We start from the raw sequence: 23,746 nt of genomic DNA, 5'->3' as shown, positions 1-23,746 counted from the left end.
TAAAGAATGGCATCACTGACCTCATGGACATTAAAAGGTTAATAAGTGTGTATGATGAACAACTTTATGCCCATAAATTTGACAACCTTTTATCTATTTGAAGTGGACCAATTCTTTGAACGACACAAACTATGAAAACTCACTGAAGAAGATATAAATAGCCAACGAAGTAAAAATTAGAACATAAATCGGTGAAACTGATAACTGGAACTCAATAGAAGTAATCAGTAAAACCAAAGCTGGTTCTTTGGAAAGGTCAATAAAATTGATAAGCCTCTAGCCAGACTAACTCTGAAAAAAACCCCACAAATTATTAATATCAGAAATGAAAGAGCATATCACTACAGATAAAAGAATAATCAAGGAATACTATGTATAACTCTATGCCCGCAAAATTGATAACTTAGATGAAATGAACCAATTTCTTGAAAGACACAATCTGCCAAAACTCACTTCAAAAGAAATAGACAATCTGAATAGGCCTAATATGTATTAAAGAAATTGAATCAATAATTAATAACCTTCTAAAAGAGAACCAGGCACAGATGGGTTCATTGGTGAGTTCCGCTAAACATTTAAGGAAGAAATTATACCAATTCTCTACAATCTCTTTCAGAAGATAGAAGCAAAGGAAATATTTCTTAATGCATTCTGTGAGGCCAGCATTACCCTAATACTAAAACCAAAGACATTACAAGAAAAGAAAACTTCAGATCAATATCTCTCATGAACATAGATGCAAAAAATCCTCGACAAAACATTAGCAAGTCGAATCCAACAATGTATTAAAAGAATTACACACTATCAGATGGGATTTTTCCAGGTATGCAAGACTAGTTCAGCATTCAAAAACCAATTAATGTAATCTGTCATAACATCAAGCTAAAGAAGAAAATCACATGATTGTATCAATAGATGAAGAAAAAAGCATTTGACAAAATCCAATACTTACTCATTATAAAAACTCAGTAAACTAGGAATAGAGAGGAATTTCCTCAACTTGATAAAGAATTTCTACAAAAAACCTGAAGCTCACATCATACCTAATGGTGAGAATCTAGAAGCCTTCCTGCTGAGATGAGGAAAAAGGTAAGGATGCCCCTCTCACCACTCCTTTCAACATCATCCTGGAGGTCCTAACTAAAGCAATAAGAGAAGAAAGGGAAGCAAACTGTACTGATTGGGAAAGAAGAAGGATGCCCCTCTCACCACTCCTTTCAACATCATCCTGGAGGTCCTAACTAAAGCAATAAGAGGAGAAAGGGAAGCAAACTGTACTGATTGGGAAAGAAGAAATAAAACTTTTTTTTTTTTTAAAGATGACCGGTAAGGGGATCTTAACCCTTGACTTGGTGTTGTCAGCACCACGCTCACCCAGTGAGCGAACCGGCCATCCCTATATGGGATCCGAACCCATGGCCTTGGTGTTATCAGCACCACACTCTCCTGAGTGAGCCACGGGCCGGCCTGAAATAAAACTATTTTTGTTTACAGATGACATGATAATCTATGTAGAAAATCTGAAAGAATACACACACAAACACAAACTCCTGGAACTAATCAATTATAACAAGGTTTCATGATATAAGGTTAATATAGAAAAGTCAACCACTTTCCTATATACCAACAACAATTGGTATATAGGAATTTTAAATTAAAAATATAATACCACTAATGATAGCACCCCCCCCCAAAAAAATGAAATACTTAGGTATAAATCTAACAAACTATGTCCAGAATCTATGAGGAAAACTACAAAACTCTAATGAATAAAAACAGAACTAAACAGACGGAGAGAAATTTTTTTGAATTGGAGTACATTTTTAAAAACATGAAATGGTCAATTTCCTAGAAAGCTGTAACTTAAAGAATTGACAAGAAGAAACAGAAACATCTAATAGACAGCCATTAGTGATAACAGTAGTTTCGAATTTAAATTCTAATCTTCACCAGGCTCAGATAACTGTGTAAAAGCGTTTAATTAGGGAAGAGTTCAGACACATTTTCTGTGCCACTTCAGATCCCTCTCAGGCTTACCTGTGCCTGGGGCCTGCCGCTTGGGAGCGCGGCGGCGCTCCCACTGAGGGTTCGGATCCCACATACAGACCGGCCGCTCACTGGCTGAGCGAGGTGCGGGCGCAACACCGAGGGTTGCGATCCCGTTGCCGGTCCCGGTCCGGTACGGGTGTGACACTGAGGGTTGCGATCCGTTGCCGGTCACAAAAAAAGACAAAAAGGAAAAAAAAAAAAGAGACCATCTCAGGTTTGGGATAGTGTCTTGTCTTCCTGAATGTGGTGTATGCCTTGAGCCAATGGATACTACAGGATGCTGCATCACCAATATCTGAAATACTGGTACAGGAACTAAAGGTGAAAGCAAGGATTTAGCTTACCATCTAAGCCTATGTGGGTGTGCTTTTATCCTGATCATGCAAATAAAATAGTCTCCAAGGAGTCTGGTTGGATGTTGTAACTCAAACCTACAGCTTCCTTGTTGATAAAAGTTCATGTTTTTAAATAAGATCCTTACCAGGTGGCCTTGTAGGTCTTCCTCTGTATGTTCTTCATCACTGTCGCAATTATTGTGTGAATGCAAGGTGAATGACAGAGGTTCAAATCATTTAGCCCTTTAAAAGTAGTCTGTGAAAGAGGGCCAGCCCGTGGCTCACTTGGGAGAGCATGGTGCTGACAACACCAAGTCAATGGTTAAGATCCCCTTACTGGTCATCTTTAAAAAAAAAAATAGTCTGTGAAATATGTATAATCAATTATGTTTCAATTCAAAAAAACAAATTTAAAAAATAGTCTGTGAAGAAGGGAAAGGAAGATCAAATTGGGGGATCTTTTTTATTCCAGGATTTATATTTAGGAGCGAAGCAAATAATATCTGCAACTGGCTTTTAATGGTTCAACAGCAATATAAAGATGATGGACAGATGGAAAGATAGACAATAGATAGTAGTAGGTAGATAGATAGACAAGACAGAAAAAAAAAAATAACTATAAGTTATTTCCTTCCCTCTATCCGCACCCTTCATTGATGCCCTTCCACACTGACTCTGGACTATCCTGGTGACTTGCTCTGGCCAGTGGGACATTAGCAAACATAACATAAGCAGAGGCATGAAAAGCACTTGCTTATTGTGGGTTGCTCTTTTCTTGCTTCCCTTTGGAATTTTGCAACTCCCATATTAAGAGTATAAACTAGCCATGTGAAGAGCTGAGGCCTGGCTGACAGCCAGCCAAATGCCAGTCTTGGAAGGGAGACCATTCTAGATCATTCAGCCACCATCCAACCCACCAACTGACCACAGGCACGTGACAAAACCCAGCAAAGATCAGTCAAGACAGCCCATACCAGAAGAACAACCCAGGAAACACAGAATTTGGAGATAAATAAAATGCTTGTTTTAAGCCACTGAATTTTGTTCATGGTTTGTTATGCAGCAGAAGCCAACAGATACATAAATATAGATAAAATAAGCAAATATGGCAAATGTTAACAATTTTGATCTGGATGATAGGTATATTGATGATCAGTGAACTAATTTTTCATCACTTTGGCAACTTTTAAAAAATTTAGGAAAATAGCCTTTATTTTCCTGATAGAATGATTCTCTGCTGTTCCCTATCATCCCATATTTCAAAGCTAATCTATGAAACATTGCTTATGCTAAGCTGATTCAAAATATTCACCCCTTTAGAGCTTTGTTCAGCAAAAAGAGAATATTTAATAATTCTTTATGAATGTATTTTAAAGCTCATAAACTTATAAAAAGTTTATAAACTTATGAAAAGTTTATAAACTTATAAACAGTTTATAAACTTATAAGCATAAAACGTTTATAAGGTTATAAACTTATAAGCTCTTAAAGCTTATAAACTACACAAATGCTGCCAAAGAAAGTATGTTTGATCATGCTTTGGGGGGCCCGGTGCCCTTTTTCATGTTTACTACAATTTTCTAAAATATTTTTTTCTGTTAAAATATCATTTATTTCTTTTTGGACTAATTCTGCATTTACAATATTATCCTATATTCGGCCACTAAGGATCTAGGAGTTGTATGTAAGCGTTCCTCTGTGCCACTGAGATCACGCCTTTTTTTTTTTTTTTTTTTTTGGCAGCTGGCCAGTATGAGGATCCAAACCCTTGACCCTGGTTACAACACCGCGTTCCAACCAACTGAGCTAACCAGCCAACCCCAGGTCATTCCTGATTAATGAATAATCTATAACTTAGATTTTTCAAGATACCCCACATATTTAAGTTTTCTACAGATCATCCAATGCAAGAAGGAAAAAGGAAGAACTACCAAACTTTGTTTCAACTACCAGATATCTTGAGATTGCTTGAACTCAGTGATATTCAGACTATCCACATCTATATCCTGTCATTTTTTCCATGTGTTTACCCAACAAACTGGCTTCTTTACTGCTGCCTAATGTATTAACACATTGAGAACTGACAAAATAGACAAAAAAATTTTACTCAATATCAAACTTAATGATTCAAAAGATACCATCAAGGTGGGGGACGAGGGCTATTGCCACACCCCCCTGACATCTGCACCCAGCCCAGCAATGATGAAGCCACCACTGGAAGCCCCCCAATCTCCCCTCTGGGAATGAGGGGGATGCCACAGGCCTCAATCTCACCCCTCCTTCCTCTTCCATCACACTTCCTTCCCTTTCCCCTCTCCCCCTCCTTCCCAACTGCTCCACAACATCATCCTAGAATGTAAAAAATAATACGGTAAAATTACATTTTCTTAAAAAGAAAAAAAGATAGCATCAGGAACCAAATGGAAATAGATGAAACATTCTTTCTGGATTAGACTCTCTGATAGATATGCAATAATACTGACCCATTCCTGGAGACCCCAGTCTCTCCATCCTCTGATACCTGGGAGGTCAGAGGGCAGGGCTCCCAGGATGCAGCAACACCTGCACCCCCCCCACCCCACCCCCCACACACATACAGAAGGAACAAAGGAAGCTCAGGGAGGGAGAGGAACTCTCAAGGACACATGAATGCAGGGTCGAGCCTGGATCTCCTGGCCCACATCTGATGATCTTCAAACAACACCTGCCACTGTGATTTACCTCCCCCTGACCCCAACCATTCTTTTGGAAGGTCCTAAAATGCACTCCTACTAAATTCCCAGGTCCTGCTCCTCCTACAACACCTTCTACTGTTTTCCACTTTGTCATGAGCCAGTCCTGCCCCCACCATCTGTGTGTGGCTTTCCACTGTCACCATGTGCAGTTGTTCGTTTTGGGAACATAAGAGGCTCTATACCTAAGGAGGTGTCATTCACATCACAAACATCTTTATTATTTTGAAAACAAATTTTTGGAAATTTTTGTGTATTTTGTTACTCCTTTGCTAATTGCAGTTTGATTCATACTTTATTGCAACCATGTTCCAGCAGATGGCAGTAAAGTTTCTTGTTCGGACAGGGTTGGTAGCTACCATTCCACTTCCGCTTAGTAAGGAGACAACAGCTTGGAAATGGAATGTCCTTTTTCAACTCATAGTATCTAAAATAACCTGTGCTTCTAAACAAGGAGCTGCTTTTCCACCTGATATACATAGCATCTTTTAAAAAAATTCCTATTGGCATCTGCACATTGGCTGCATTAGATATTCCATAATGCAGTTTATATTTTCAGCTAATTATTTACTGTACCAGACTGGAATTGTTAAATTGCAAATTTGAATCTACCAGTCCTTTCACTTGGCATGAATCCCTATATAATAACTAGTATCCAGTTACCATTTAAAAATCCACAAAGAATGTGTATTAAAAGTATTAAAAATTAAAATTAAAGAGTATTATGTAATAGTCTAATTATATTATTATAGTAGTTACATATTATTGCTTTAGAAACTTCATCAGTATAAAAATAAACTATTATTAAAATTTAATGACTTTAAACTATTATTAAAATTTAATACCTATGTATTATCTTAAGGTAAATACTGACCCTATTTGACATCTGTCACGAAGGAAAATAATCAGAATCAAAAAATGGGAAGTTTTTATGAAGCTAATTAGATCACTGAATAATTTTTTGAGAAAAATAAGGTAGCAAGAAAAAAAAATTCCACAGCTGCTATTTTGTTTTTTGTTTTTGTTTCTTTTTATTTATATTGATTATACATGTTCATGGGGCACCAGGCTGACCATCAGCACCTGGACACAAGACATGATGATTACATCAATGCTATCAGCATGCCCACCACCTCAAATTGCAATTATTCTGTGTGTCCCCCACCTAACTACCCCCCAGCCCTCCTCCCCCTACCCACCTACCCACCTACCCCTGGCAACCTTAGTTCTGTTTTCTCCCTCTACAAGTCGAATGCACCACTGTGGTCTTTCTTTCCTTCCTTTTTCTCTCTTAGCTCCCACTTATAAGTGAGCACATGCAGTGTTTTTCCCTCTGTGCCTGGCTTATTTCCCTTAACATAATTTTCTCCAAGCTCATCCATGTCACTGCAAATGGCAGAATTTCATTCTTTTTTATAGCTGAGTAGTATTCCATCGTGTATATATACCACGCTTTCCTTATACAGTCGTCTGTCGATGGACGTTTACGTTGGTTCCAACTCTTGGCTATTGTAAATAGAGCTGTGATGAACATGGGAGTGCAGGAGTATCCCTTTGACATGATGGTTTCCATTCCTTTGGGTATATACCCTGAAGTGGGATTGCAGTCGTATGGTAAAGCTATCTGTAGTTGTTTGAGAAATCATTGTGCTGTTTTCCATTGTGGCTGTACTAATTTATAGTCCTACCAACAGTGTAGGAGGGTTCCCCTCTCTTTGCATCCTCACCAGCATTTGTTATTCTCAGTCATTTCAATATAGCCAGTCTAACTGGAGTGAGATGGCATCTCAATGTGGTTTTAATTTGCATTTCCCTGATGATTAGTGATGTTGATTATTTTTTCAAGTACCTGCTGGCCATTGTATGTCTTCCTTGAAAAAATGTCTATTCAGCTCATTTGCCCATTTTTTAATTGGGTTATGTGGTTTTTTACTGTGTAGGTGTTTGAGTCCCTTGTATGAATATTATTAATCAACAACATTCTTCACAGAAATGGAAAAAACAATCCTAGCATTCATATAAAACAACAAAAGACCCCGAATAGCCAAAGCAGTCCTGAGCAAAAAATAAATAATAAAGCTGGAGCCATAACACTACCTGACTTTAAACTATACTACAAAGCTATAGTAACCAAAAAAGCATAGTACTGGCATAAAAATAGACACTTGGACCAATGAAACAGAATAGAGAACTCAGAAATCAACCCACAGACTTATAGCCAACTGATATTTGATAAAGGCAACACGAACATTGGAGAAAAAACTGCCTCTTCAATAAATGGTGCTGGAAAAATTGGACATCCATATGCAGAGGAATTAAACTAGACCTGCACCTCTCACCATATACCAAAATCAACTCAAAATGGTTTAAAGACTTAAGTATAAGACCTGAAACTATAAAACTACTAAGTGAAAACATAGGGGAAACACTTCGGGAAGTAGGATTGGGCAAAGACTTTATGAATAAGACCACAAAAGCACAAGCAACAAAAGAAAAAAGTCAATAAACAGGATTTATCAAACTAATAACTTCTGCACAGCAAAGAAAACAATCAACAGAGTGAAAAGACAACCTACAGAATGGGAGAAAATATTTGCAAACTATACATCTGACAAGGGATTAATAGCCAGCATACACAGCTGCTATTTTGGCAGAATGCAGCATAGATCCACTAATTATTGAGCAGAACAGAACATAAATTTACCTTCCGCCTTCATTAAACCAGGAAGGAAATTTTTCAAAAATGACTGGAAGAATGAGGAAATAAAGAATGCTTTAACTAAATACTCTTTTTTGCCAATCCAGGTTAACCAGACATCTAATTTGAATATTACTCTTAAAATTTGAGTGCTCGAATATTAAACTGTTACATTTAAACTCTTAAAAGTTATTCCCTGGGCCGGCCCGGTGGCGCACTGCTACAGTGCGCCACTTGTGAGCGCGGCTGCGCTCCCGCCGAGGGTTCGGATCCCACATACAGACCGGTTCCCGCTCACTGGCTGAGCGAGGTGCGGGCGCAACACCGAGGGTTGCGATCCGTTGCCAGACACGAAACAAACAAACAAAAAGACCAAAAATAAATAAATAAATAAATAAAAGTTATTCCCTTTAAATAAGAAACTTTAACTTCTGAGAGACAGTTACAGCAGACAGAAAAGTTGTTTTATACAGATCCTCCAAAATGGGGAATAAATGATCAGATCCAGGTAGCTTTATATCATCTCAAAGGATCCTGTAATTACCTTTATTTCAAACTCTGGAGGTGGAAAAAACACACTAAAGAAAAGGAATAAGTACAACGTGGTGGGTGCTGTGATTTGCTACCAAGATCTCTTCAGAAATGAAGGATTCTCTCAGCTGCTTCTGTCCACTCCCTTGGACATTACCTCGCACAAGCCCAGCACCAGAGCTCCCCCTGAGGTGCGCCAAACCCCTTGTTGGGACTGAATCACAGCCCAACTTCTTCCTCTGCTCAATCCATCTTCCCTCACTCTCATTTCCTAGCTGTTGGTTCCAAGATCCTACTCTCCCTCCCGGTAGAGCCCAACCTGTGACAGCACAGATGAGCAGCGTTGATCATATCTGATTTGAAAATGAGGAGGAGGAGCACATCCACAGTAGTGTGCAATATTCAAAATGAAGACCAGTTTTAGCATATATCCAGAAGAATTCAAGCCAGGGTCCCAAGCAGATATTTGTACACCCATGGTCATAGCAGCATTACTCACAATAGCTAAAATGTGGAAGTAACCCGAGTGTCTATCGATGGATGAATGGATAAGCAAAAGTGGTATATCCATCAATGGGATACTGTTCAACCTTTAAAAGAAAGGAATTTCTGACATATGCTACAACATGAATGCACCCTGAGAAAACTGTGCTAAGTAAAATAAACCAGTCACAAAGGGACAGATACTGTATGATTCCACTTATATGAGGTATCTAGAGTAGTCAAATGCATAGAAACAAAGTAGAATGGTGGTTGGCAGGGGCTGAGGGAGGGGGGATGAGAGAAAGGGGAGTTGTTGTTTAATAGGTATAGAGTTTCAGTTTTGCAAGATCGAAAGTTCTGGATATTGGCGACCCAATAATGTAATAGACTCAACATTATTGAACTGTTAAAAAAAATTAAGATCTAATTTGAGAAAGAAATATTGATGCTGCAGGCAGAGTATATATAAAAATAAAAGAAAATATTGGCACAATATGCATGGTTCAATTTTTGGCGAGGCAATGATTAGAGTTCCAGAAGAAAATTTCACAATTCTGGTAATGTATGGAAGAACATTTATGCAGAACATGAAGATCGGAAGCAAGTGATGTTACACATTACTTAGAGGATAACATTTTAAAAAAATCATTACGATTACATTACATGTTTGATTAATGAAATCATTTCAAATAAAACAAGAAATACTAAATATTTCTGCACTATTTGTTGGTAGTTAATAAGTCAGTTAACAATTATTGCTACATTTCCAGCTTACACCTATTTCTACATATAAACACCCTGGGGGATTTTGTCCAGGAAATGACACAACCAGAGACTGATGGTACACACATTTAGTGAACTGCTTACCCAAAAAAATCTGGTAAAACATAATTTGAAAGGCTAGGTATTTGCAAATGTGCATGGAAATGAAAACACATATGGAATCTTATGGAATGCAGCAGAAGATCCTTGAAAATATTCTAAGCATTCAAAATTCTAATGCACTCAACACACTTGTGTGGACACTCAGACACCAGGCAGATCAGGACAACCCGATGGATGCTCCAAAAGGCAGGTCTTTGGAGTGAGGTCAGCACCTCCTGATGTGTTTCCCTGCTCTCTTCCTGGAGGTGTGAATCCTTATTCTGCACATTTTTTAAACTGGGTAATAAATGATGCAGCAAAAATTTCTTTCAACACCACTGATTTTTAAAATATCATTCAAGCACTCTACAACTACTTTTCCACTTCTAATAAATGTAGGAATATATGAAATCATATTTGTCAGAAATAAATTCGAAATTGTTCAATATGCAAAGGGAAAGTTGATTTGGTGGTATGAGACCACTAAGAATTCTTTTTGAGGTAGGGGACACTCTTAGATGTTGTTCATGACATTAATGAAGATTTACGTGTTAGAACATATGCTAAAGTTACACCTTGAAAAATAACTTTTTTTAAATGGTTTTTTAAGTGAAATTAATATTTTGGGCAAAATAATGCAGGAATCCAGTTCAGTACTCCTAATGCCCTGACAAGCACCAAAGGCAGAGGGATAAAACAAGATTGGCGGTATGTTAATAATTGCTAAGTCTGGGTGACAGGTACATTATTCTCTGTACATTTGCATGTGTTTGAAAATTTCTACAATAAAAAGTTTTAAAAATAGCACCTTAATGGGTACCACAAAACATCCTCAATTTTGCTCAATCTCCTAAATAATTAATTCCTTAATTACTAAAGTTTAATTATAAGTTGAGCATACCTAATCAGAAAATCCAAAATGCTTCAAAATCCAAGACTGTTTGAGTGCCGACATGATGCTCAAGGGAAATACTCATTGGAGCATTTCAGATTTCAGATTTTTGGATTAGGGATGCTCAACTAGTGTGTATTCTGCAAATATTCAAAAATCCAAAAAATTCTGAAATCCAAAACACTTCTGGTCCCAAGCATTTTGAATAAGGGATACTCAACCTGTACTAAAAAGTGGTTACAAAAAGAAAAACTCTGGGTTCATAAGGAACTCAGAGTTCATATTGTGTAACCCTCTGTGGATGCAAGAGGCCACTGGGTCTCCACTTGATTACCTCCTGTAATGGGGAGCTTCCTACCTGGTACCTTGAAGTCTCTGAAGGTACTTGAAGGTTACCAGAGTCAAAAACACACACACACACACACACACACACACACACACACACACACACACACACACACCAGGCTGGTCAACCTGCACATAAACCTCAATCCCTGACACTGTGAAACACTGAGAATACTCCCAATGCCTCCATCTTCCATGGAGACTTCAGAAAATCCAGCCTCCTTCCTAGCCAGACTCCATTCTCCAGAGGTCCTAAGCTCCACTATGTGTCTGTCTGGACTTCCCCCCAACAGAGAACCTGGGAGGGAACAAGGGAAGCAGAAAGAGTAATCGGGGTGCAAAACAGGTTCTGGGAAGTAAGGTCTGATGGGAGGGGCAGAGGTTTGGCAAGATGAGGGCAAGGGAATCTCTGCCCAGTGAGTGTCCACAGTGGCGGGGTGTCTATTTTCAAAGAAAAACTGGAGTGGACAAAGTTAAACAGGCAAAGGAGACTTTATTCAAGATTATTGCAATAGGGGAAAGAGACTGAACTCAACTCCACTGAAACAAAAGGTGGGAGGGTTTTAAAGCTCTGGGCGAGGTAGTAGAAAAGTACTGGAGGATGACAGATGGAGGTTAGTCGATCCGATGCGTCCAGCACATGGAGTTATTTCTGACTTTGTGGAAGTTTCTTCTGTGACTTGGCCTTCTGTGTTTGCTAATGTCACTTATTAAAGTTGGGCTCCTACCCTCCCATAGAGACTGAGAGATAAGTGTGCCCATCTCCCTTCATGATTACATTTCACAGGGATGGCTCCCAAGTCCTCATAATGACATTCCTGGGTTGCAAAGCTGGCAGGAGGCCAGGAGAAGATTTACCTATGTTTCTAAGGGACAGAAAAAGAATTTGCAATTGCAAGTCTTCTATAGTAAGTGCTCTAAGAAAATGGAGGTCAAGGGTCTAGAGTTATAAAGAACATTGTGTAAAGTTTAGTCAAGCTGAGGGGACAATTAAGACCTCATCGGTCACCCCCATTGTGTTGACTCTATCTCCTCCATCTCTGGGTCTGTGATTCTATGTCTCTGCACATGCTGGTGCCCACCCTACCTGGCACAGTGGATGGGTGTGATCCAGACAGGCAGCATCTCCAAGCAAGAAGTGAGACAGGTCGGGAGGTGCTGGCCTGGGGTCTCTGCCCAAACCCGAACCACCTACTGGGCCCCCATTGTGTTGACTCTATCTCCTCCATCTCTGGGTCTGTGATTCTATGTCTCTGCACATGTTGGTGCCCACCCTACCTGGCACAGTGGATGGGTGTGATCCAGACAGGCAGCATCTCCAAGCAAGAAGTGAGACAGGTCGGGAGGTGCTTGCCTGGGGTCTCTGCCCAAACCTGAACCACCTACTGGGTCATCCATCTGAATGTGCTCATCTGCTTGGCGTCTGAATGTCCACATGGGTCTTTGTCCTCGGGAATCAGGACATCCCTCGGGTTGTTTGCTGTGTCTCTGTCTCTGATGTTTTTATTTCACTCATTTAATAAACACTTATTAAACACCTTTTGTGGGCATGTCCCATCCATCGGGGTATTCATCTTCACCTCTGGGTTTGTCTGTGTGTCTAATTTGCTTCTGTCCACACCGGGTTGTGTCTGTCTTCCTGCATCTCATGTGTACCCACCTCTCTGGATCTCTGTTTGTGAGCGTGTGTTGTGTGTGTGTGTGTCACTGTTTCTCTCTTTGTCTCTTCCCCCTTTCTCTTTGTCTTTCTCCTGATGCCTCTTGGTTTGTAAGTTCATTCGTCGATTTATTCATTCATTCATACAGTATCACAAACATCCTCAGGGACCCCCGAGGAGTGCGCAGCCTGATGGGGGAGAAGTACACTAGATCAACTTAATTGGACTGGGGCTGGGAGACAGGGAGGTTCTTGAGACTGAGAATGGGTGGCTGAGGGTCAGAGAAGGTGATGATGTGTGGGTCTTTGGGTCTGTAGATGTGGCCCCAGGATTAGACGCTGTGTGCGTCTAGTGTGTGGATGGCATGTGTTGGGGTGGGAGAATAGGAGAGGCCAAATGTGCCAACCTCAGACTAGAACACAGTTCAGGGTGAGGGTAGGAACAGAGCCAGCAAAACACAAATTCCCCCAAAATTAAGGGTTATAGGCCTCCAGCCCCTTCTCTCTCAGACCCAGGAGCTCAGATCCCCAGGACTCATCCTGGCCCCATCATGATTACCTGGGAGGAGACCAGTTCACGTGAGAGAGGGTGGGGGTGGAGGAATCCTGACCAGGCTGGGTAGTCTGGATGCCTAGGGCTCAGCAGGGAAAACCAGCTGGGCAGCAAATCAAAGCGGGAGGAGCTGTCCTAGGTGCCTGGTCTCAGCTCCACACTCTGGCAATGAGGGTCACCAGAGCCATTTTGCTGTGCTTCTTTGGGGCTGTGCTCTGCCTAACAGGTACCCAAACTTCTGATGCCAATAGTAAGAAGGGGCTGGGGGTCTGGACTCCTAGGTCTGAGGGGGGGGAGGGCTCGGACTCCTGAGTCTTGGTGGGGGAGAGACCTGGAGACTACGTCCTCTTCATTTCTCTTCCTCTCCTCTGTTCTTCCCCCATCAGGCATTTCCTCTGATGTCACTCTTCTTGCCACTCTAGCCTTTCTTATCCTCCTTGCCCACCCTCCCCACCACCCAAGGGTACTTCTGCGGAGCCCTCAGGGCTCTTCCCCAAACTGGCAGGGACCTTGGCCTCATCTTCAGGCAACCTCTCTCCCCATTAGGACAGGGACACACTCATTTCAGAATATAAGTGGCTACAAAGACAGAAAATCAGAGAAGTAAGAAGGAAACACATTCAATTTGGGAGTTTGGTTTCCGTGTGTATCACTGTGTCATTGTGTCCTCGTGGGTCTCTGTGCTTATGTGTGTTCCTCTGTATCAGGTTTTGATCTCTGGGTTTTGAACAAATGCCATGTGTCTGTTTATCTCTGAGCTCCTCTTTGTAAAAAAGACGTGTGTATAATTTTGCGCATGTGTCTGTCTTGGTGTTTGTGAATCTCTGTGGTTTTGCAAGCCTATATTTATCTCTGTGTATATGTGTTTGGGTATTTTCATATTTGTTTTTCTGTCTGTGTATCTGCGTCACATTTCTTGATGTATTTTGTATCCACATATGATTTCAAACTGTATGTTTTTGTGGTCTCGTTTTTGTATATCTCTACCTTTGCATAATTGTGGTCTCTCTATACGTTTGTGTCTGTGATTCCTGGGTTCCTATTTGTCTCTCTCTGGCTATGATTTCCTGTGCTCTGGGCTCCTTTCTGTGTTGTTATTATCATACATACAGCTGGGGCTGGCTGTGTTTGTGTATCTGTAGTGCAAGACTGTGCATTGCTCTGCCCGTATTGGAGTGTTTGTTTTCCACTGGTGGTCTTTGTAAGTCACAGGCCACTGTAAGTCATGAGGTCATTGTGGGGAAGGATGGGCCGAGCAAGAGCAAGAGTGAATCACTTCCTACTCCCTTATCTAAGTCGTGGAGGGCTTCCTGGATGAGGGTGGAGATCTGGAACAGCCTAGAGGGAAAAAACTGGAAGGGCAGCTGCAGAGGTCATGACTCTGCCGTGAGATAGACACAGCCATGACCAGCAGCCATAGCAGATCCTGTTTCTCGCAAGGCAACAAGGCCCAGTTTCTCTCAGAGCAGAGTGGCCTGGTCCATGTGGGCAGTATGGCCATCATCTGCAGGGTGGACCCCTGAGTTCCTAGGACAGGCTCAGCCCTGGTCCTGCTGACCTGGCCCCTGCCCCTCTCCTCAGGGTCCCAAGCGCTGCAGTGCTACAGCTTTGAGCACATCTACTTTGGCCCCTTTGACCTCAGTGCTATGAAGTTCCCCAACATCTCCTGTCCTCAAGCATGCTTTGAGGCTGTCCTGTCCCTGGACACTGGTGAGGAGGGGGATGTGCAGAAGAGGAAGGGATGGGGGAGAGGGACAGGAATCAGAGATTAGGGAGGGAGAAGAGGGGAGGAGAGAGAAAGGGAGGGGAATTTGGTAGAAGCAGAGAGAAAGCATAAGAATAGACCAATAGAGAGGTGGAAGAAGAGAGGAGGAGGAGGAGGGAGAGAAAGAAAAGAACGGATGAGGGACAAGAGGTGGGGGGAGGGAGAAGACAATGGCGAAACGGGAAGAGGAGGTGGGAAGAGAGGGGCAGAAAGGAGGAGGAGGGGGGGGAGAGAAGAACGCGGGGAGGAAAGGTCCGGACGAGAGGGAGGGGAGAGGGAGGAGGAGCAGGTGATCGCGCGAGAGGAGTCGAAGGAGGAAGGAGAGAGCTGAGACTCGCGGAAGAAGAATCGGGGGGAGGCGAAGACGAGGTCCCCTTCCCTCCCGCCGCCAGGGTACCGCGCGCCGGTGACCGTGGTACAGAAGGGCTGCTGGACAGGCCCGCCTACGGGCCAGATGCAGGCCAACCAGGACGCGCTGCCGCCCGACTACTCGGTGGTGCGCGGCTGCGCCACTGACTTGTGCAACGCCGACCTCATGACCCACGACAGCATCCCCAACCTGCGCCCAGGTGTGCTGGGGGGCTGGGCGGGGCGGGGCCCGGGCGGGCTGGGGGCGTGGCCTCCGCTGAGCGCCTCCTCCCGAGCGCTCTAGGATGCCAGCCCCGAGGTCAGGCCAGCACGGCGTCCTGGTGCAGGGTGCAGCCGCACGACCGTGCCCGGGAACCATGACCTGAGTGTGCGTGCGCTCTCTTGCCAGCGCCCGACCCGCCGACACTCAGCGGCACCGAGTGCTACGCCTGCGCGGGGGTCCACCCGGAGGACTGCGCCCCCAATAAGTCCCGACGGGTCCAGTGTCACCAGGACCAGAGCGTCTGCTTCCAGGGCAATGGCCGAATGACAGTTGGTGAGGGGCTGTAAGGACGGAAGGACCTGGGCAAGGAACGTGGAGGCGGGGCAGGCCTGAGGGTAGAGGCATCAGACAGGGAGATGTGGCCTGATGTGACGCATGGCTCGAATCTGAGAGAAGAGGCACGGCCCTGTCCTCTAAGGTGGAGGTTCAGGTGCAGCTGCCTCCCTCAGTCCTGATCTCTCCTCTCTTCCCCTCCTATCCCCACCCGCAGGGAATTTCTCAGTCCCTGTGTACATCAGAACCTGCCACCGGCCCTCCTGCACCACCATGGGCACCACCAGTCCCTGGACAGCCATCGACCTCCAGGGCTCCTGCTGTGAAGGCCACCTCTGCAACAAGGACACAGTGACCCAGACCTTCACCACTGCTGCGGCCACCGTCCCTCCGCAGGCGCCCCACATCATGGCCCTGCTCCTCACCGTTCTCCTGCCGGTCGGTGCTCTGGGAGGACACATCAACCTCTCCACATAGACAGCCCCTCCAGGATGCCGGGAGCAGGGTCCACGTGCTTCTTCCTCCCTGCTTCAACCTCTGACATGTGGCTCACTGAAAAATGATATCAAAATAACAGTGGCCCTCCTGTTCCTCTGACCATTACCCTCCATCTCTCACCATTCTGCTTCCCTACTGTCACACTGCCCCTAGCTGGTCAGCAAGCCTGGGGGAAACTCGACATGGTCACCAGCATTCTGGGGTAAGGAGAAACAGCCTCATCCTGCCGCACATGAAGAGCAATTCTGATCACAGCTGCAACTTACTGAGCAGCAACCAGGCACCAGGCACCCCATGACATGGCTTTCTGTGCTGTCGCTCCAGAGCCTAGCCACAGCTCTAGAAAGGAGCTACGGTGGTGTATGTATTAGTCTCATCATGAGAGGCCGAGAAGCAGTAAATCCTAACAGATAGAAGCCCAGACTCTGGAGCTAGACTGCACACCCCAAATCCCAGCTCTACCATTTAACCTGTGGCTGACTGTGGGCAAGGTTTTTAAGCTTTCTGTGCCTATGTTTCTCCACCTGAAAGGTGGAAGTGAAAATAAAGCCTGTAATAATGCCAAGACGTGCTTCACAGTCATGGTGAGGATTAATTGAGATGAACATGTAGTACCTAGGACACAGCATTTGCCTAGTATCAGTGGGTTATTGTCATGTCACAGATGAGCAAACTAAGAAAGGAAATTGCTTGGGCTCATGTATAGAGTGAGTGGAGAGTCAGGAGTCTGATTCCCAGCCCCATGAACCACTAGGCAACCCCACCTCCCAAACATGTGGGTGTTGATTAATTTGACAGAAAAACACAGGAGACAAAGCTGAGTGTGGCAAAATTCCCCAACCCGTGGAGATCAGGGAAGACTTCCTGGAGGAAGTAAGCCTTGAGCAAAATCCTAATGGATAAATAGGAGTTGGCAGAGAGAAGTAGGAGGAAGGGCATGCTAGGTGGAGGAGAGAGCCTGGACAAAGGTCTGGAGGTAGGAAGGAATGCAGGGCATGCAAGACACTCATGGGAGCACATGAACTTCATATGAATGAAATCCTACAGCATGTCCTCTTGGGCACATGCTTTATGATGTTCTTTCATGTCCTTTCTCCCACAGGATCTTCCCAACAATTCAGTGAGGCAAGCAGGGAAAGAGATGCATCCCGCTATGGTCTAAATGTTTGTGTTCCCCCCCAAATATTTATATATATATATAATTTTTTTTAAGATGACCGGTAAGGGGATCTTAACCCTTGACTTGGTATTGTCAGCACCACACTCTCCCAAGTGAACTAACCAGCCATCCCTATATAGGGATCCAAACCTGTGGCCTTGGTGTTATCAGCACCACACTCTCCCAAGTGAGCCACGGACAGGCCCTCAAAATTTATATTTTGAAACCTAACCCCCAAGGTGATGGTACTAGGAGGTGGGGCCTTTGGGAGGTGATTAATGGGATTAGTGCCCTTATAAAAAGGCCCCAGAGAACTGCCTTGCCCCCTCCACATGTGAGGACATAACTAACAGGCACCATCCATAAACCAGAAAGCAGGCCCTCGCCAGACACCAAGTCTACTGGCACCTTGATCGTGGACTTCCCAGCCTCCAGAACTGAGAGAAATAAATTTCTATTTATAAGCCATCCAGTCTATGATATCCTGTTATAGAAGGCTGAACAGACTAAAATATCCCCATTTTGCTGACAAGATGCCCAAGGCACAGTGAGAGTGATTTTCAGAGTAAGTGGCATAGCACAAAGGGACCCTGCATCTTCTAACTCTACCTGAGCGGGCAGCGTTGTGGGAAGGAGGGTATCTCAGAAACACTCCTATGCTCCTATGAGGTGAAGGGGCGAAGGGCTCCAGAGGTGTACTCTGACACACAGGGGGAATCTGGATATCATTTTTCATTCATTCTTCACGTTTACTGAGTGCCTACTATGTGCCAGGCACTGTTCCAGTTGCTGGGCATTCAGCAGTGAACAAAACAGGCAAAAATCCCTACCTTCAAGAAGCTAACCTTTCTAGTGGGGGAAACAGACTTTGGATTTTACTGCAAATGTTGTCTAAAGGTGGGATGGTCCATTTGACTTATCATCTTGACTAGGCTATAGTCCTAGTTATTCAATGAAGTGCTAATCGGTGTGTCACTGTGAGGGTATTTTATAGATGTGATTCAAGTCCATAATCAGTTGACGTGGAGGAAGAGAAATTATCCTAAACAATCTGGGGGGCATGACTCAATCAGTGCAAAAGTCTTAAGAGCAGAGCTGAGGCTTCCCTGAGGAGGAATAAATTCTGCCCGTGGACAGCAGCTTCAGCCCATGCCTGAGAGCTCCAGCCTGCCCTTGCCTAGCTGGCCTCCATAATCACATTAGACAATTTCTTGCAATAAATTTCATAATCTAGATCTCCTACTGGTTCTGCTTCTATGCTTGATCCTGGACTAGTACACAATCACTGGAGGATTTATAGTGGAGGACTTCCATGATCACATACATATATGATTATATGTAATATATAACATAGCATAATGGTTTCATTTCTAGCCTGTGCTCCCAAAGCCTCCCTCATAGTCCTTTATGGTCACTTTCCCATCCCAAATGCAATCATTACTCCTATCATGGATCAATTCTGCCTGTTTTTGAACTTCCTCTAAATGGAACTCTACAGCATGTGCTTCTTTGTCCATGCTTTCCATTTTAAAAGGGTCCCTGTGGCGAGAATGGGATCTGAGAACTGTGAGGGGCTGCTGCACCAGTCTGGGCAAGCGATGATGGGGACGTAGCAGAGGTGGTGCAAGGTGGTGAATAAGGGATAGATTTTGTTAGTAGAGTTGACAAGACTTGCTGACACATTGGTTGAGGGGCATGAGGGAAAGAAAAGACTCAAGAAAACTCCAAGGTTTTGGCCTGAGGAACAGGGTGAATGGTAGTGCCATTTACCAAAGAGAGGGCACAGATGGAAGGCAGAATCAACAGCTGAGTGGTGGACGTGTTAACTCTGAGTCTCAACTAAGAACACTTCAATGTACACAGTGCTCTTCATCAGGACACAACATATTGCACAAAACATGCACACCTCCAAGGATGGTACACTTTTTTTTTTTTTTCTGACCGGTAAGGGGATTGCAACGCTCCGCACGGTGTTGTCCCCACCACGCTCAGCCAGTGAGCACACCAGCCATCCCTATATAGGATCCAAACCCACGGCCTCAGCGCTACCAGCACCGCACTCTCCCGAGTGAGCCACGGGGCCGGCCCAAGGATGGTACACTTTGGAAAACTTTTTTGACAATTTGATAAACTGTCAAATTTGACAAATTTGACTTTTTTGACAGTGTTATATAAAGTTAAACATACACTTGTCATATGACCCAACAACCCAATTCCTAGACATTTACTCAAACAGACATGTACGTGAATGTTCACAGCAGCTTTATTCATAACCACTAAACTCTGGAAAAATCTTAAATGTCTACAAACTGGAAAATGATGAACTGTGCTATGCCCACACAACAGAATACTGCTCAGCAAGAAAAATCGACAAGCTACCCATACGTGAAACAATATGGGTGAATCTCAAAAGTGTCATGCTAAAGGAAGACAGACACAAAAGACCACGTGCTGTATAATTCCATTCCTGTGAAATTCTAGAAAAGGGAAAACTATAGTGACAGGAATCAGATCAGTAGTTGCCAGGGGCCGGGGGTCAGAGTATGTAGGAACTTTCTGGGCTGACGTGAATATTCTGTACCTTGATTGGGTAGGGGTTTCGTGAGTGTATACATCTGTCAGAATCAGGGCGAGTTTAGTGTGAGGAGAGTAAGGCAATGAAGCACTTAACTCAGCCTCAAAATTTAAGGTGACAATCCCCATACTGGTCAGCTGCTAAAAAAGAAAAAAAAAGAAAGAAAGAGAGAGAGAGAGAGAGAGAAAGAAAGAAAGAAAAAAATTTAAGGAGATACCAAAAAACTCAATAATCAAGATAAATAATACTTGTCAGGTGGGAGGGGGAAGCGGGAGGAGGGAGGGAGGTTTTGGTAATGGGCCACAATAATCAATCACATTGTATATCGACAAAATAAAATAAATAAATAAATAAATAAAAAGATAAATAATACTATAATGTAATATCTTAAAAAATCAAAATTGATGCAAAAAATTCATGATAAGTGAAATATCAAAATTTTAAATAAAGACAAGATTTTTTTATGCTCAGTCTTGACACTGGGTAAAACTGAAAAACTCATCAAACTATACACTTAAAATGAGTGCACGTTATTGTGTGTAAACTATACCTCATAAAGTTATTTTCAAAAGAAAAAGGGAGCAATAGACCCTGACTTCTGCTAATTCTAATCTATTTCTGAGACAAAACATTCTCCCTGTGGTGTTGGCCAAGGACACCTATTAGAGGACATGCATAAGCAATTGGCAGCGCTTTGCCATGAGACTGATTCGGAAACTTCTAAAAGCTCATACTTGACAGTTCTCACTCAGTAGAACAGGGGTGCAGGGGCTGCCTTAGAACTCACAGCGTGGAAGTCCAGGCGGGACTGTGAACTCAGCTACGGGGTCCCTTAGCTGCTTAGTCATACGCTTCCCTGAGTGCTTAGCAGAAAGGGAGAACATTTTTGAAAAACTTTGTCTGCTGGCGAGGATGAGAAGCTACTGGGATGCCCATACTCAGGCAGTGCATGTGTAAAATGGAGCAAGCACTTTGTAAAACTATTTTTTGGTATCTGCCTAAAGTGGAATCTACGTCCACACTGTGACCCAGCGATTCCAAGCCTGGGTAGATCTCCCCAATATGAGTTAGTTTATATGTTGCCCCAAAAGACATGTACTAGAATGTCCCTAGGAGGACAATTTATAATAGCCACAAACTGGAAACAGCTCAAGTACTTATCAATAGTAGAACGGATAAATAAAGTGTGTCCTATTCACATAACGGAGCGCCACACAGCAATAAGAATGAACAATCTACTGCTACATGCAACAGCATGGATAAATCTCACAAACATAACGTCTAGCAAAAGAATAAAGATACACAAGAGAACATTCTGTATGATTCCATTTAAAGAAAGTACAAAAGTCATGGGCCGGCCCGGTGGCGCACTCGGTTGAGTGCAGCGCTTGGGAGCCCGGCGGCGCTTCCGCCGAGGGTTCGGATCCCATATAGAGACCGTCCGCTCACTGGCTGAGCGCGGTGCGGGCGCGACACCGAGGGTTGCGTTTACCGGTCACGAAAAAAACAAAAAGGAAAAAAAAAAAAAAAAGAAAGAAAGTACAAAAGTCAGCAAAACTAATGTATGCAGTTGGAAGTCAAGATAGTGAAGATAGTGATTATCCTTGGGGGTTAGTGGCTGGAGGAGTGAATGAGAGGGTTTCCAGGGTCCTGGTCAGTGAGTTTCTTGATCTGAGAATTCGTTGAGCTGTTTGCCTATGATTTGTGCTTTTCCTATAAGTACTTTATTTTCTATAAAAGGTTTAAAAAATGAAAAAAATGTTTTTGATGCAGAATAGGCCAATGAGGGGAAAGAGAAAAATAAAAGCCTACTTCTTTCTTAAAATTGTCTATTTGGTTATAACTAATGAGCAAAGGAGTAAAGACTTCAGTTAACAATCTCATATGAACTCTTGCACTTTAGGCAACACATTAAATATAGAGGATTGACTGAAAAATAGATCCAGGAAATATAGTCTCTATTTTGTTCATTGGTCCTGAATTATCCAAGTGATGCTTAATATTTTTATTATCTATGTTCGGATTGAACATATTTAAGTTCACACATCATCCACTTTTTGCCTGTCCCACATGTCCACACTTCTGTTTTATCCATACATCTCTTGGTAATCTTGATTTGTGGTCATCTGTTCGAATATTTAGCCATTTTTTACTACTCATTCAACAGTTAATTATTGTTGTTTCCTAATTGCAATGCACAAGAAATATTTTGTCTTGGTGTGGCGGTGGGGGACGCAGGGGGATGCAGTGGAGGAGCAGGGTGAGTAATAGAACCTGAAGACAAAATTTTGATTTACAGACAGCAAAATTTTGATCTACCTCACCATCAATCTTTCTAGAAAATAATAAAGGAAAAAAAGAGGCAAGGTTAAAAGAAAAAGAAATTAGCATATGGATAGAAACATGAAAAGATTTTTTAGAAAAGGAAGGAGGAAGTAAAGAAAGAAAATGGAGAAGAAAATATGCATAGCTGCTATAGTTTGCATTTCCGTAATTGGTCACAAGGCCGTAATTGACATGTTCAACTTATTTCTTTCATTACTTATTCCATGGTTCCTTTACCCTCAGCTGGCTGGTGGTCTTTATTTAGTGAGGTGACCCAAAGGTCTAAATCCTCAGTGGTTCTGCTCTTTTTCTTTTAAACTATTGGACATAGAAGTTCTAAGAGGTGCTCAAGAGCGTGACTTGGCTTACAGACATGACCTTTCTTGGCCGCAATGTGTAACAGTAATCCAATTTCCCCTTGGTAATCAAGATCAATCATCCCAGCAAATAGAGCAATCCTCTTCTTTGCTTGTTGGTTTAGTGGCATGAGGACCCCAAAATGGCCAGGTGGCAATCTCATCTTCCAATTCAGTGGAGCCACTGCTCTGTCCCCTGGCGGAAGCATACTTTCTGTGGGAACCAAGACCTCCAAACCAGAAGAACTCAAAGTTGTGAGAACAAGAAGCAAAAATTCTGCAAATAAGTATTAGGTATGATGAGAGGAGCCCCTGCCACCCCCTTAATGCCCAGGCTCATGTATTTAGGCTATGGGGAAGACAGCACCATATGTTGGTCATTGACTCAAAGCATACATCACACCCTATAAGACAGAACCCCATCCTTTCAGGGTGTTGACTCCAAAGTGGCAACAATAACTGAGTCATTCCATTAATTTATCAGGTGAGCTGCTTCTACAGGATTGGGTACTAGTTAAAACCAGTGAAATCCATGGCCATGAGCCCATTGCCACACTTCATTCACTGTGTAATGAGTTCCCTGGTCAGAAGCTATGCTGTGTGGGACACAGAGTGGAGGAGAAGACATTCTGCAGTCCTGGGGAGGGATTGTATGAGTGGTGACAGGAATAAGGAGAATTCTTAATCCCTCCAAGTTTCCGTTTACACACAGAGGACCACTTCAAACACGCATCTTGGAAATGCAGCTGAAAGGTGATAGGGAAGCAGCATTCCAAATTTACCAAACTTGAATTTACACACATCAGTATTCATCATGCATTGATTGAAATCCTCCTATATTCCTGGTCATGCACTGGAAACTGGGACAACAGACCTGAGACCTAGGCCTGGTGGAGCTCCCAGTCTGATGAAAGAGGCAGAGCTGCCCTCAGACAGCCACAAACCTATGATGGAGGAATCTTCAGGGACAAGAATAGCCAGAGTTGTGAAAGGGATACATTGGGGCTAGTGCCATAGGGAAGAGA

General features: G+C 43.1%; 1 protein-coding gene across 1 annotated transcript; it reads left to right on the top strand.

The window, feature by feature from the left end:
- The first annotated feature begins 13,219 nt into the window (after positions 1–13,219).
- On the top strand, positions 13,220–16,871 carry LYPD5 (LY6/PLAUR domain containing 5). Its single transcript, XM_008570949.1, has 5 exons — positions 13,220–13,365; positions 14,721–14,849; positions 15,297–15,473; positions 15,662–15,808; positions 16,026–16,871. The coding sequence occupies exons 1-5, from the start codon at positions 13,308–13,310 to the stop codon at positions 16,283–16,285; spliced, it is 771 nt and encodes a 256-aa protein (XP_008569171.1). The 5' UTR covers positions 13,220–13,307; the 3' UTR covers positions 16,286–16,871.
- Positions 16,872–23,746: the final 6,875 nt, after the last annotated feature.

Source organism: Galeopterus variegatus, unplaced genomic scaffold (genome assembly GCF_000696425.1).
Source record: "Galeopterus variegatus unplaced genomic scaffold, G_variegatus-3.0.2 Scaffold647, whole genome shotgun sequence".
NCBI classification, from domain to species: domain Eukaryota; kingdom Metazoa; phylum Chordata; class Mammalia; order Dermoptera; family Cynocephalidae; genus Galeopterus; species Galeopterus variegatus.
Note: the sequence above shows the minus strand (reverse complement) of the source record. Positions and strands in the feature narration are given on the sequence as shown.